This window comes from Moschus berezovskii, chromosome 27, assembly GCF_049115385.1.
Source record: "Moschus berezovskii isolate FMDL1 chromosome 27, NW_MosBer_1.0, whole genome shotgun sequence".
Classification (NCBI taxonomy): Eukaryota; Metazoa; Chordata; class Mammalia; order Artiodactyla; family Moschidae; genus Moschus; species Moschus berezovskii.
The window spans coordinates 32648481-32664836 of NC_142486.1; the positions used below are offsets into that span (position 1 = coordinate 32648481).

The window sequence follows — 16356 nt, forward strand, 5'->3', positions numbered from 1 at the left end:
CCTCACATGAGGAAGCAGGTAAAACAGGAAAAGCTCTGAGGACACTGAGGAGCCCTCTATCGCGGGAGCTACCACGCTCCACCTCCGTACTCTGACTCGGAGACTCCTAACCTCCACCCCCAGTCCACCAGTCGCCACGACTGCTGTTCTTGGGGGAAAACAGAAAGAAAAAACAGAAAGTTGTCTGGTGCCAAAGAGGTACCTACCTTAGGCCAATCAGAGAGTGACTGAAAAGGTTAGAACTCCACCCAGGAGCGCGGGACGAGAGAGGGCTGCAGCGAGGGCACGCTGCCAGGGTCGCCTCAGAACGGTCTTGGAGGCGTTGCAGGTAGGACATCAAGTCTGTAGTTTTCAAAATCTCAATTATAACAATTCTTGAGGTAATCTTACAGCTCGCTCTAAGAGAAAAGGCAGTGGGGCCCTAAGAATTTTAACACGTTTAAAAATTAGGAAAATCCCATGGGCAGATAAGCCTGGCCGTGCTAGAGTCCACAGTGTCACAGAGTCAGACACGACTGAAGCAACTGAAGCACAAAAATGAGATTATACACAATCACACAAAATCTACGCATACTAAGTCTCTTCAGTCACGTCCAACTCTTTGTGATCCTATGGGCTGTAACCTGCCAAGTTCTTCTGTCCATTGGATTCTCTAGGCAAGAATATGGGAGTGGGTTGCCGTGCGCCCCTCCAGGGGATCTTCCTGACCCAGGGATCGAACCCATATCTCCTGCGCCTCCTGCATTGACAGGTGGATTCTTTACCACTAGTGCCACTTGGGAAGCCCAAAATCTATAGGATGCAGCAAAAGCAGTCCTAAGAAGGAAGTTCAAAGTGATACAAGTGAAAATGAAAGTGAAAGTCATTCAGTCCTGTTCGACTCTTTGCGACCCCTTGGACTATACAGTCCATGGAATTCTCCAGGCCAGAATAGTGGAGTGAGTAGCCGTTCCCTTCTTGAGGGGATCTTCCCAACCCAGGGATCGAACCCAGGTCTCCTGCATTGCAGGCGGATTCTTTACCAGCTGAGCCACAAAGGAAGCCCATATGGGCCTTCCTCCAAAAAGGAAGAAAAACAACCTAACCTACCACCTAAAAGAAATAGCAAAAGAAGAACAAACAAAACCTAAAGTCAGCAGAAAGAAAGAAATAGTAAAAATTGAGAGGAAATAAATAAAATTAAGAAAACAATTTTAAAAATCAATAAAACCAAGAGCTAGTGTTTTGAAAGGATAAACAAAATCAACAAACCTCTGGCCAGGCTCCCCAAGAAGAACAGACACAGAACCCAAATAAACAAAATAAGAGACGAAAAAAAAAAAAAAAAGAAATAACAACTGATACTGCAGAAACACAAAAAGAAAAAATATCACAAGAGTATACTCTAAAGGGTTATATGCCAACAAAATGGACAACCTAGAAGAAATGGACAAGTTTCTAGAAACATACAGCCCTCCACAACTGAATCAAAAAGAAATGGATAATTTGAACAGACGAATTACTAGAAGGGAAATAGTATCTGTAATTCAAAAAAAGAAAAAACTCCCTTCAAACAAAAGTCCAGGACCAGAACCAGATGGCTTCACTGGGGAATTCTACCAAACATGAAAAGAACTTAGAGTGAGTGACCCTTCTCAAACTCTTTCAGGACTTCCCTGGTGGTCCAGTGGGTAAGAACCCGCCCGGCAATGCAGGCGACACCAGTTTGATCCCTGCTCTGGGAAGATTCCACGTGCCACAGGGCAACTGAGCCCACGCGTCACAGCTACTGAGGCCTGCATGCCCTAGAGCCTCTGCAGCAAGAGACACCAGCGCAATCAGAAGCTTGTGCCCCGCAGTTAGTGAGAGCCCGAGCACAGCAACCAAGACCCAGCACAGCCAACAGTCAGTAAATCAATTCTAAAAACTCAGCTCTTCCCAAAGACTGTAGAGGAGGGAACACTCCCAAATTCCTATGAGCCACCAAGACCCTGACACCAAAACCAGACCAAGACACTACTAAAAAGGAAAACTACAGGCCAGCATCTCTGATGAATATAAATGCAAAATTTTGAACAAATATTAGCAAACCGTATCCAACAACAGACAAAAAAGATGCACCATGATCAAGCTGGATTCATCCTAGGGTCACAAGGATGATTCAACAACGCAAATCAATCAGTGTGATATACCACATCAACAAAAGGAAAGACATCTCAATAGCTACGGAAAAGGCATTTGATAAAATTCAGCATTCATTCACGATAAAAATTTTCACCGAAGTGGGTCTAGTGGGAACATATCTCAACATAATAGAAGTCATTTATGACAAACCCACAGCCAATATGATACTCAATGATGAAAAGCTGCAAGCCTGCCCACTAAATTATGTAACAAGACAACAATGCCCACTTTTATTCAACATAGTATTGGAAGTCTTAGACATAAAAATCAGACAAGAAAAAGAAATAAAAGGCATCCAAATTGGAAGGTGGAAGGGTGGAGGTGAAATTGTCATTACATGCAGATGACATGATACTCTATATAGAAAACCCTAAAGGTGCTGCCAGTGGGAAAGAATTCAGCTACCAATGCAGGAGACAAGAGATGTGGGTTCCATCCCTGGGTCGGGAAGATCCCTTGCAATAGGAAATGGCAACCCACTCCAGTATTCCTGCCTGGAAAAGTCCATGGACAGAGGAACCTGAAGGCCTACAGTCCATAGGGTTGCAAAGGGTCGGACAAGACTAAGCACACACGCACACAAAGATTCCACAAAAAAACTATTAGAACTGAAAAATGAACTCAGGAAGGTACCAGGATTTAAGATTAACATACAGAAACCTGTCACATTTCTTGACACTAACAATGAAATACCAGAAAGTTAGAGAAAAAAAGATAATCCCTTTTAAAATCATGTCCAAAAAAATTGCCTAGGAATGAACCTGACCAAGGAGGTGACAGATGCACACTGAAGAGTAAAAACTGCTGAGAAAGGAGACTGCAGATGCGTTAAAGAAAGGGGGAGACAGCCCACACGCTTGGACTGGGAGAATTAACACAGCTAAAACGGCCATACTACCCAAAGCAATCTGCAGATTTAACACGATCCCTATCAAACTATCCATGACGTCTTTCACAGAAGCAGAAAAAATCATCCTAAAATTTATATGGCACCATGGAAGACCCACAACTGCCACAGCAATCCTGAGGGAAAAGAACAAAGCTAGAGGCATAACCCTCCCAGATTTCTGACAATACTATAAAGTCACAGTCATCAAAACAGTGTGGTACTGCCACAAAAACAGACAGATTTACGGACCAGAATAGAGGTTCCAGAAGTAAACTCTCACACCTATAATCTATTAATCTTCAGCAAAGGAGGCAAGAATATACAGTCACAAAAAGGCAGTCTCTTCAGCAAGTGGTGTTCAAAAGCGAGAGAGCCACATGCAACTAAATGACGTGGGAACATACCCTCTTACCATACACAAAAAGAAACTCAAAAATGGCTTAAAGACTTAAATTCATGACATCATAAAACTCCTAGGAGGGAACAGAGGCAAAACATTCTCTGACATAAATTGTACCAATGTTTTCTTGGTCAGTCTCCCAAAGCAATAGAAATAAAAACAAAAATAAACAAATGGGACCCAAGCAGATTTATAAGCTTTTACACAGCAAAGAAATCCACAAACAGAACGAAAAGACAAACTACAGATGGGAGAAAATATTTGTAAATGACATGACCAACAAGGGCTTAATTTCCAAAATATACAAACAGCTCAAACAGCTCAATATCAACAACAAAAAAAAACAACCCAATCAAAAAATGGGGAGAGAAGACCCAAACAGACATCTCTCCAAAGACATACAGATGGCCAACAGTCACTTAAAAAGATGCTCAACACCACTAATTATTAGAGAAATGAAAATCAAAACTACAATGAGTTGATCACCTCGTCCTGGTCAGAGGTGATATTATATCACCTCATTGTGGTCAGAATGGCAATCACCAAAAAAGTCTACAAATAATAAACGCTGGAGAGGGTGCGGAGAAAAGGGAACCCTCCTGCACTGGTGGGAATGCAAACTGGTGCAGCCATGATGGAGAACACGATGGAGGTGCCTTAAACTAAAAACAAAACTAGAACATGACCCGTCAATTCCACTCCTGGTCATATATCCAGAAAAGATGAAAACTCTAGTTCGAAAAGACACACGTACCCCGGTGTTCACAGCAGTACTATTTATAACATGGAAGCAATCCAGGTGTCCATCAATAGATGAATGGATAAAGACAATGTCACACACACACACACACACACACAGAGGAACATTAGCCATAAAAAGAATGAAGTACTACCATTCACGGCAACAAGGATGGCCCTAGAGATTTTCATACCAAGGAAGTGAGTCAGACAAAGACAAACAAACCGTGATGCTACTTTCATGTGGACTCTTAAAGAAATGATACAAAGGAACTTACTTACAAAATAGAAACCAACTCACAGATAACAAACTTTTGGTTGCCAAAGGGTAAAAGCAGGGCAGGGATAAATTTGGAATTTGAGATTAATAGATATATACTACTATATATGTATTTATTTTATACTACATATAATATTTTATATTACGTATAATCTTTTATACTATATACAGAGATACGTTTTACATTACATATATCGTGCTAAGTTGCTTCAGTCGTGTCGGACACTTTGTGACTATGGACTGTAGCCCACCAGGCTCCTCTGTCCATGGGATTCCCCAGACAAGAACACTGGAGTGGGTTGCCATGCCCTCCTCCAGGGGATTGTCCCAACCCAGCGATCGGACCCAGGTCTCCCTGACTGCAGGCAGATTCTTTACTGTCTGACACCAGTATATTTCCCTATAATATACTAATATTACTACGTATAAAATAAATAACAAAGACCTACTGTATAGCACAGGGAACTATATTCAATATCTTATACAAAAGTGAGGTTACATATATCACAAATCTAAGTGTATAGCTTGACATATGTGGCAATGTATATATTTATGAATTTTAAGTACCTGTGCTTATGCGTGTATATATTTATTTGTGTGTACATATATATGCATATATAAATGTACACACACACACACACCCCTCACACATCTTAGGTGTCCAGCGTGATGAATTTTTGCAAATAAATGCACCAGGTAAGCACCACCCTGATCAGACAGTGCACTTCCAGATCCCAAGAGACACACCCCTGCTCCATCCGGTCCCTCTCCCCAAGACAGCCCCTCAGCCTAACTTTCAGCACCGAAGACTCATTCTGCCTGATCCTGCGCTCCGTTCGGGGACTCCCACGGGAAGCCCCCGCCTGGTGTGTGGCCTCTCACTCATCACCACGGCCCAGTTATCCACGTCGCTTCCTTTGTCTCCTTCTGGCTATACAGTATCCTGTCCTCTGAACAGTCCAGGACCCACCCACCCAGAATCCACACTTGCAACGAGCAGCCAGGAGAGGCTGCTTCGCTCTACTCTGTCTGGCCGGCTGTGGTCAGCGGGGGACAAATGGGCCGGCAGGAGAAGGGATGTCGGCCCTGCTGTGACTGCTGAGTGGTTCCTGGGCCACCAAAGACACAGACGCCTGTGCTGGCTGCTGGTGGTGGGCAGCCTCCATCCTCCTGGCTGCACCCCGAGCTGGAAGAGCCACACGCTCCCATGCATCCCCCTTGGGACTTTTCCGGGCCTCCAGACGGGACTCTGTGGGTGGCGGGGCCACGGTGGGGGCCGTGCAGACGCCTCTGTTATTCGACTGGGATTTTTCTACTACGCCCTCGCTGTGTGGCCGGCTTTCTGTGGTATCCTTTTATAATAAACCCAGGAGTCTCTAAGTAATCTCAGGCTCTCGGGCCTGCAGTCACTTAGGTCACCAAACCCCACAGGCAACAGGTGCACTCGTGAAATGGCTGCCTGTAATAACGAAAACCCGGAAACCACCTAAATGCCCGCGGTCACGTTAAGTAAGTTATGGCCCAGAAAGAGGCGACTCTTGAACCAAACAAGGCTGGGATGCATGAATGGACAACATGAAAATCTAAGATACGCTAGTTAAGTTCGGGAAAAAGAGCAGACAGCAAAACGATAGGGGTTAACACTGAACTGTTAGGGTGAAATTCTCCAGAACTTCTGCTTTCTATAGCATTTTCATTTGACTTTTTGTTGTTGTTTTACAATGGAGACATTTTCTTCCTATAATCAGAAAATTAAAAGCAAAAGTCACCTATCCTTCTCACCCCCATACATCCAAGTTCTATAAAAACAGAGTCCTTTTTGCTGCCTTGGTGGGGCTTATGAAAGTGCTCTGGTGAATTCCCTGCAGGGCCAGCAACATCTGCCTGGGTTTTCTTACAGCACAATCCCCTTTTTAGCCCTGAGGCAAGAGAGGCCGTATGATCCAGAAAGCCCAGAATTTTCTATCGCCCCCCAACCCCCTCTTCACTCCCGTAGCCCTGAGGTCAGCTGGGTTACCAGAGAACAGCCACCTGGGGGAACACTGGGTTCAAGGATAAACCCAGCTTTAACTGGAGACTTCCACCTGCCAGACCCAACGCTACACTGTGCACGCCCACTCTCACACTTATCCAGTCTCCAGGTCCGTGGATCACCTCCACTGCAGAGAGGCAGAAACTGCAGCTCGGCGAGCCAATGCCCTGGAGTGCATGCGGGGCGTACGTTGGCAATGCCAGGCCTGGGACTTGCTTGGCTCTCAGTCCATGACTTGCAATACAGAGCCGGGCCTTCCCCTCTCGGAGTTTTCAGAAACTGCCCGCAATTCACATCCAGCGTAACCAAAGCTGTTAACAGGGAAACCACTCAGGGAGAGTGAGTCAAATCGCATTTGCCGATTCACATAGAGGGGGGAGCCTCAGGAGTCTCCTGGGACAGCAGTGCCATCTAGTGGCCACTTCCTGGGACAGCAGCACCATCCAGTGGCCGTGTCCCAGGACAGCAGCGCCTTCTAGTGGCCAGCAGCCAGCAGCTCTTTCCTTCCCGGCCTCCTCCCTCTTCAGGAGAACCACCGTCATCCTCTTTGACTGGAAGCTTTTCTCAATCCTGTCTTGGGGGCCAAGAGCCTGCCTGTGACACAGGCATCCCATCACTTGTCTTCTCTTCCCTGCTTCCAGCAGACAGGCCCTGAGGCTTGGTGCAGTTACCTTGGAATAAAAATGCTTTTCATCAAGCAGGGAGGATTAGGAGCTAAACCAGGGTTTTGCGCCCTGGGCACTGTTGGCGCTTTGGGCTAACTACTCCTTTATTGTGGGGGGCTGTCCTGCATGTTGTAGGATTTAAACAGCATCACTGACCTCTACCCAGAGGCCAGTAGCACAGCCCCCCAGGAATGTCTCCAGACACTGACAAATGTTCATTGGGAGCACAGTCACCCCCAGTTGGTGACACTGAGTTAATTTGCCTGGGCTGAAACCCCTTCTGGATTCCGGCCTTGCTAGAGCTGTGACCTGGGGCTGGCGACTCAGACTCTCTGAGTGTTGAACGAGGGCACTGACAGCACCTGCCTCGTAGGGTGGCTGTTTCAGATGATGAGCCCAGGGCTCAGTAAGGGCAGGGGAGAGGCTCCAAGTCACACCCTCACCAGTGCGGCAGTGGAGCTGAAGCAGGCAGGCCAGGGGCCAAAGCCACGCCCTTGGCCACGTTCTTCCCCATCCTGCTGTTTCCAATGCTTATTCTGTCGGCTGTTTACTCAGTGACTCAAGCTCTTTAATAACAGGTAATAAAGAAGATGTGCAAATACCCCAGAACCACCCAGCAGAGGGGAGCCCTCTCTTAGCCCTGCACAGCACCCTACCATGCAGGGATTAAAAATGGCACTAGGGACTGAACTGTGTGACCCCAAAACTCATGTGCTGAAACCCTAACCCCCAAAGGGACTGTATCTGGAGACAGGGGCTTTCAGGTGATTAAAGGTCACATGGGGTCAGAGGGTGGGGCCCTGACCCAAGAAGACTAGTGTCTTTCCAAGAAAAGGGAGAGACATCGGAATCCCCTCTCCACGTGCACAGAGGACAGAACATGTGAGGACACGAAGAGAACAAGGCCCTCTGCAGACCAGGAAGACAGGCCTCGCCAGAAACCAGCCCTGACGCCACCACGATCTTGGACTGCCAGCCGCGGGCACTGTGAGAAAATGCGTTTCTGTCGTCTAAGCCGCCCAGCCTGGGGCACGCGCTCCTGGAGCCCAAGCACACCAAGACACACGGTAAGCACAAACATTCACAAAGCAACACGAAAACCACGGCACACGTCACGCAGCGACACCCAGTGGTGTGGAGGCCAGGGTCAGGACTGTCCTTACAAAGTGAGGTCTCGTGACTGATGTTCTCAAAGAGGATGTTCAGGGTCTGCAGCAGCTGAACGCACACGTAGCGGCCTGACTTCTGCCGCAGGATGTTCAGGAAGAAAACGAACATGTTCTTCTCCAGGAAGAAGCTGGGGAGAGAAGGGGACAGCGTCAGTGGTCTTCCACACGTGGAAACGCACATCATCCTCTGGTTGCACACGCAGCACACGTGTGCAACCCCACAAAGGCATCTGCGGAGCAGCCAGGTCACACCACCCGTGTGGACTTGGCTTCCGAGACACCCACTTCCCACGACACTGTCTTCCACTCAGAGAAACTCAACCTTTCAGACTCTCTTCCCAGAACGTGAGAACAGTGCTGATTCTGGGAAGCGGTGCACTTCCAGATTTCAGACAGAGGGGGAAAGGTCTTTCCCAACTAAATGATGACACAGTGATCTATCTACGCTTCTAAAACCAACAAGCAGCCGTTTTCCATCCATATTTTACAAGCTTAGTATTCCCCACTAAGTCTCCTTCCTTAGCTTTCATAGCTCTGAGTGCTCACCAGCAACCTAGGAACCAGAGTAATTCCCCACAAAGGGGCACAAGGGTGCTGAATAATCAAAGAGTTTGGTGGTTTCTCAATTGGCAGGGCGGTCATTTCCACATCTAGGGAATGAGAACTGCAAGGCAAAAGAAAGTGCTGATGTGGTCATGGGACACCAGCCAGTCCCCAGAGGCCTTTCTTGTCCAGCAAGAATATGTGTCTGCATGCAGGCTGGGGGCACTGACTTTGGGGGCACACAATGGCTCTTTAAGTCTTGAAATGAAGATCCCCTAATGCCTTTCTTTAATGGAAGAAAATGTTTCTAGTTATGTTCTCCGTACTCAAGCTAAGGGGCTTCCCTGGTGGCTCACTGGTAAAGAATCTGCTTGCCAATACAGGAGACGCAGCAGGTTCGATCCCTGGGTCAGGAAGATCCCCTGGAGAAGGGAATGGCTACCCACTCCAGTATGCCTGCCTAGAAAATCCCATGGACAGATGGGTCTGGTGGGCTACAATTCATGGGGTTACAAAGAGTCAGGCCTGACTTAGCGACTAAACAACAACAATTCAAGCTGAGACCAGATCCCCTCTCATCTAGGATGCTCAGGACAAGTCCTGACTGTCCCATGGGTCTGTTGTTGACTCAGTTTTGGGGTCTCTCTCTTCCCTCTGCTGTCAGCTCCCTGCTGGCAGGACCATGGGCCTGGTACTCGCTCGGTCCTACAGACCTTCTGTCTGAAAGGGTAAATGAATAAATAAGTCTGAACTTAAAGGGACCCCTAAATTCTTTTCCAAGGGAGTCTGTGTGCCAACAAATGCCATCCACAATGACCCCCAGAATATTTCTATCATTTGACCAATCATGTCTTCCTTTGCTTCAGTTGTATAAAGCAGTGACTGCCAAGTGCCACCCAGTAAGTTCACTGCAGCGCAATGACCAGCTTGGGAACTTGTCAACATGCCTTTACCTAGATCTTGTCCAGGGGTAGATTCCATATGTCCAGTGTGAAATTTGGGTACCTGGATTTTTACAACCCCCTAGGGGAGTGAGGGGATCCTTAGGAAAGTGGCTAAATCTAGGGCTGGGGTAGGGAACATGCCAGATGAGCCTGATGCACCACAGTTCAGTTCAGTTCAGTCGCTCAGTCGTGTCCAACTCTCCGCAACCCCATGAATCACAGCACGCCAGGCCTCCCTGTCCATCACCAACTCCCGGAGTTCACTCAAACCCATGTCCACAGAGTCGGTGATGCCATCCAGCCATCTCATTCTCCGTCGTCCCCTTCTCCTCCCGCCCCCAACCTTTCCCACCATCAGAGTCTTTTCCAGTGAGTCAACTCATCGCATGAGGTGGCCAAAGTATTGCAGTTTCAGCTTTAGCATCAGTCCTTCCAATGAACACCCAGGATTGATCTCCTTTAGAATGGACTGGTTGGATCTCCTTGCAGTCCAAGGGACTCTTAAGAATCTTCTCCAGCACCACAGTTCAAAAGCATCAATTCTTTGGCGATCAGCTTTCTTCACAGTCCAACTCTCACATCCATACATGACCATGGGAAAGACCATAGCCTTGACTAGACGGACCTTGGTTGGCAAAGTAATGTCTCTGCTTTTTAGTATACTATCAAGGTTGGTCATAACTTTCCTTCCAAGGAGTAAGTGTCTTTTAATTTCATGGCTGCAATCAGCATCTGCAGTGATTTTGGAGCCCAAAAAAATAAAGTCTGACACTGTTCCCACTGTTTTTCCATCTATTTCCCATGAAGTGATGGGACCAGATGCCATGATCTTTGTTTTCTGAATGTTGAGCTTCAAGCCAACCTTTTCACTCTCCTCTTTCACTTTCATCAAGAGGCTTTTGAGTTCCTCTTCACTTTCTGCCATAAGGGTAGTGTCATCTGCATATCTGAGGTTATTGATATTTCTCCCAGCAATCTTGATTCCAGCTTGTGCTTCTTCCAGACCAGCGTTCCTCATGATGTACTCTGCATATAAGTTAAATAAGCAAGGTGACAATATACAGCCTTGACGTACCCCTTTTCCTATTTGGAACCAGTCTGTTGTTCCATGTACAGTTCTGACTGTTGCTTCCTGACCTGCATACAGGTTTCTCAAGAGGCAGGTCAGGTGGTCTGGTATTCCCATCTGTTTCAGAATTTTCCACAGTTTATTGTGATCCACACAGTCAAAGGCTTTGGAATAGTCAATGAAGCAAAAGTAGGAAGTCAAGAAATACCTGGAGTAACAGGCAAATTTGGCCTTGGAGCACGGAATGAAGCAGGGCAAAGGCTAATAGAGTTTTGTCAAGAGAACGCACTGGTCATAGCAAACACCCTCTTCCAACAACACAAGAGAAGACTCTACACATGGACATCACCAGATGGTCAACACCGAAATCAGATTGATTATATTCTTTGCAGCCAAAGATGGAGAAGCTGTATACAGTCAGCAAAAACAAGACCAGGAGCTGACTGTGGCTCAGATCATGAACTCCTTATTGCCAAATTCAGACTGAAATTGAAGAAAGTAGGGAAAACCACTAGACCTTTCAGACATGACCTAAATCAAATCCCTTATGATTATACAGTGGAAGTGAGAAATAGATTTAAGGGACTAGATCTGATAGGTAGAGTGCCTGATGAACTCTGGACAGAGGTTCGTGACATTGTACAGGAGACAGGGACCAAGATCATCCCCACGGAAAAGAAATGCAAAAAAGCAAAATGGCTGTCTGAGGAGGCCTTACAAATAGCTGTGAAAAGAAGAGAAGCGAAAAGCAAAGGAGAAAAGGAAAGATATAAGCATCTGAATGCAGAGTTCCAAAGAATAGCAAGGAGAGATAGGAAAGCCTTCCTCAGTGATCAATGCAAAGAAATAGAGGAAAACAACAGAATAGGAAAAACAAGAGATCTCTTCAAGAAAATTAGAGATTCCAAGGGAACACTGCATGCAAAGATGGGCTCGATAAAGGACAGAAATGGTATGGAGCTAACAGAAGCAGAAGATATTAAGAAGAGGTGGCAAGAATACACAGAAGAGCTGTACAAAAAAGATCTTCACGACCAAGATAGTCACGATAATGTGATCACTGACCTAGAACCAGACATCTTGGAATGTGAAGTCAAGTGGGCCTTAGAAAGCATCACTAGGAACAAAGCTAGTGGAGGTGATGGAATTCCAATTGAGCTATTTCAAATCTTGAAAGGTGATGCTGTGAAAGTGCTGCACTCAATATGCCAGCAAATTTGGAAAACTCAGCAGTGGCCACAGGACTGGAAAAGGTCAGTCTTCATTCCAATCCCAAAGAAAGGCAGTGCCAAAGAATGCTCAAACTACCGCACAATTGCACTCATCTCACACGCTAGTAAAGTCATGCTCAAAATTCTCCAAGCCAGGCTTCAGCAATATGTGAACCGTGAACTCCCAGATGTTCGAGCAGGTTTTAGAAAAGGCAGAGGCACCAGAGATCAAATTGCCAACATCCGCTGGATTATGGAGAAAGCAAGAGAGTTTCAGAAAAATATCTATTTCTGATGCACCACAGGGGACCAGAAAGTAAGGAAGTGCTCCAAAATCCAAAAGGATGGGGGTGTGTCACAGGAACACAGGAAGCAACCCAAAAGAGCGCTCAGTGCTCAGAGCTGGAACAACGCCAGCACAAAATAAACCACAGAGCGCTCGATTATCATCCAGAGTACAAAATCAACACCCATGAGTCCAACCTTGCAGATACTGTTTTTTTTACAAATTGAAACCTTGAGTTGAGCAAGTGCGCTGGTGCCATTTTCCCAACAGCATTATTTCTTGATGGAGGTGTGTGTGCTGGTTTTGCAGACAAAGGCTGCTGCAGCCTCGCCAGACTAGTGTGACCGTAACTTACATGCACTGGGACTGCCCAACATTCACGTGACTCGCTTTACTGCACTATTCGCCTTACTGCGGTGGCCCGGAACAACCCTGCAAAATCTGCAAGAGATGTATGTGAATAAATGACTAGACAGATCAATAAATGAGAAGAGACAAATCTTCTACGCAGAAGAATGTCAAATACTGTCTGTAGATTTGCCCTCCTTCAAGAAGGTGGAGCTTAATTCCCACACCCCCAGGAAGCTGGACTTAGTGACTCCCTTTTGGAGACCAGCGTAGGGGAGGAGGAAAAGAGTAACCTTAGGGTAGAAAACCCTGGCAGATACCAGCTGCACCAAGTGGTCAGGTTAACCCACCAGGGATCATGTGGCGGTCAGAAACAATGACATTCCGGGAGGGGAAGGGCACTTCCCCAGGAAGCACTCGTCCCCAAAACTTCCAGGCTAATCAGGAGAGAAACAGCAAAGAAACCCAGACTGGGGAACATTCTATAAGACAACTGGCCAGTCCTTCTCAAGACTATCAAGGTCATATAAAACTAGAGAAAACTAAACAATTGTCACAGACCACAGGACACAGGGAGACATAACGACTAAATGCATCGTGGCACCTGGGCTGGGGTCCCAGAGCAGAAGGACGTTAATGGAAAAACTGGTAGATTCCAAACCAAGACTGGAGTTGACGTAATGGTGGTGTTTTGACAAACGATATTAACAGGGGAACAGGATGAGGGGTAAATGGAAACCTGTGTAATCTAAAATTACCCAGAAACTTTAAAATGCATTAAAAACAAATTCTCCTGGGGCCTCTGCGGGGCAGTGATTTAAGAATAACTGGGCCTCTGAGAGCTCGGCAGTTTCTCTAAGATGACAAGTGGACTAAAAAAAGTCCATTCTAGTAAAGGTGACTCTGTTCATTTCCAAGGCAAACCATTCAATATCACGGTAATCCAAGTCTATGCCCCAATCACAACTGCCGAAGAAGCTGAACAGTTCTATGAGGACCTACAAGACCTTCAAGAACTAACACCAGAAAAAGATGTCCTTTTCATCATAGGGGACTGCAATGCAAAAGTAGGAAGTCAAGAGACACCTTGCAAGTTTGGCCTTGGAGTACAAAATGAAGCAGGGCAAAGACTAACAGAGTTTTGCCAACAGAACGCACTGGTCACAGAAAACACCCTCTTTCAACAACGCAAGAGACGGCTCTACACAAGGACATCACCAGATGGTCAATACTGAAATCAGATTAATTATATTTTTTGCAGCAGAAGATGGAGAAGCTCTATACAGTCAGCAAAAACAAGACCTGGAGCTGACTGTGGTACAGATCATGAACTCCGCATTGCCAATACAGATCATGAACTACTTATTGAAGAAAGTAGGGAAAACCACTAGACCATTCAGGTATGACCTAAATTAAATCCCTTACGATTATACAGTGGAAGTGACAAACAGATTCAAAGGATTAGTCTGATAGAGTGCCTGAAGAACTATGGACGGAGATTTGTAACATTGTACAGGTGGTGATCAAAACCATCCCCAAGAAAAAGAAATGCAAAAAGGCAAAATGGTTGTCTGAAGAGGCCTTACAAATAGCTGTGAAAAGAAGAGAAGCAAAAGGCAAAGGAGAAAAGGAAAGATATACCCATTTGAATGCAGAGTTCCAAAGAACAGCAAGGAGAGATAAGAAAGCCTTCCTAAGTGATCAATGCAAAGAAATAGAAGGAAACAATAGAATGGGAAAGACTAGAGATCGCTTCAAGAAAATTAGAGATACCAAGGGAACATTTCATGCAAAGATGAGCACTATAAAGGACAGAATATGGACCTAACAGAAGCAGAAGATATTAAGAAGAGGTGGCAAGAATACACAGAAGAACTATACAAAAAAGATCTTAATGACCCAGATAACCACGATGGTGTGATCACTCATCTAGAGCCAGACATCCTAGAGTGCAAAGTCAAATAGGCCTTAGGAAGCATCACTACAAACAAAGCTAGTGGAGGTGATGGAATTCCAGTTGAGCTATTTGAAATCCTAAAAGATGATGCTGTGAAAGTGTTGCACTTAATATGCCAGCAAATTTGGAAAACTCAGCAATGGCCACAGGACAGGAAAAGGTCAGTTTTCATTCCAATCCCAAAGAAAGGCAATGCCAAAGAATGTTCAAACTACTGCACAATTGCACTCATCTCACACGCTAGTAAAGTGAAATTCTCCAAGCCGGGCTTCAACAGTACATGAACCAAGAAGTTCCAGATGTTCAAGCTGGATTTAGCAAAGGCAGAGGAACCAGAAATCAAATTGCCATCATCCAACGGATCATAGAAAAAGCGAGCGAATTTCAGAAAAACACCTACTTCTGCTTTACTGATTACACTAAAGCCTTTGACTGAGTGGATCACAACAAACTGGAACATTCTTAACAGATGGGAATACCAGACCACCTCACCTGCTTCCTGAGAAATCTGCATGCAGGTCAAGAAGCAACAGTTAGAAGTGGACATGGAATAATGGACTGGTTCAAATCTGGGAAAGGGGTACATCAAGGCTGTATACTGTCACCCTGCTTATTTAATTTATATGCAAAGTACACCATGCACATCAATAACCTCAGATATGCAGATGACACCACCCTTATAGCAGAAAGTGAAGAGAAAACTAAAGAGCCTCTTGATGAAAGTGAAAGAGGAGAGTGAAAAAGCTGGCTTAAAACTCAACATTCAGAAAACGAAGATCATGGCATCCAGTCCCATCACTTCATGGCAAATAAATGGGAAAACCATGAAAACAGTGAGAAACTTTATTTTCTTGGGCTCCAAAATCACTGCAGATGGTAACTGGCAGCCATGAAATTCAAAGACACTTGCTCCTTGGAAGAAAAGCTATGACTAACCTAGACAGCATATTAAAAAGCAGAGATATTACTTTGCTGACGAAGGTCCGTCTAGTCAAGGCTATCGTTTTTCCAGTAGTCATGTATGAATGTGAGAGCTGGACCATAAAGAAGGCTGAGTGCCGAAGAATTGATGCTTTTGAACTGTGGTGTTGGAGGAAACTCTTGAGAGTTCCTTAGACAGCAAGGAGATCCAACCAGTCCATCCTAAAGGAGATCAGTCCTGAATATTCTTTGGAAGGACTGATGCTGAGGCTGAAACTCCAATACTTTGGCCACCTGATGCGAAGAGTTGATTCATTAGAAAAGACCCTGATGCTGGGAAAGACTAAAGGCGGGAGGAGAAGGGGATGAGAGAGGATGAGATGGTTGGATGGCATCGCTGACTCAACGGACATGAATTTGAGCAAGCTCCAGGAGTTGGTGATGGACAGAGGAGCCTGGCGTGCTGCAGTCCATGGGGTCACAAAGAGTCGGACACGACTGAGCAACTGAACCGAGTAAAGATGACACGGTTTCTAATCTTTAGCCCAAGGGTCTGTCTCATTTCCATCAACAGATACCAAGCAACAAACAGTAAAGTCCCCACAGATCCGGAAAGGCAACTCAGCCTGCTTACAAGCAACACCTGTTTATTACTCAGGTTTTCCTTAGGGAACCCAACCAGTGTCACAGGTCTGTATTTCACACACTTTGCATTTTCCACAAGTAGCTCCATCTGATGAA

General features: G+C 45.7%; 1 protein-coding gene across 9 annotated transcripts in view; it reads right to left on the minus strand.

The window, feature by feature from the left end:
- Positions 1 to 16356, minus strand: part of CLEC16A (C-type lectin domain containing 16A) — a 241052-nt gene that overhangs the window by 211028 nt on the left and 13668 nt on the right. For 7 of the 9 annotated variants that reach the window (XM_088832968.1, XM_055409497.2, XM_055409495.2 and 4 more), the window contains exon 3: positions 8331 to 8464. In XM_088832968.1, the coding sequence (XP_088689094.1) occupies positions 8331 to 8464 (134 nt within the window). Of the gene's footprint in view, positions 1 to 6594; positions 6987 to 8330; positions 8465 to 16356 lie in introns of those variants that run through there. The other 2 variants (XM_088832965.1, XM_088832964.1) reach the window with 2 other exon arrangements.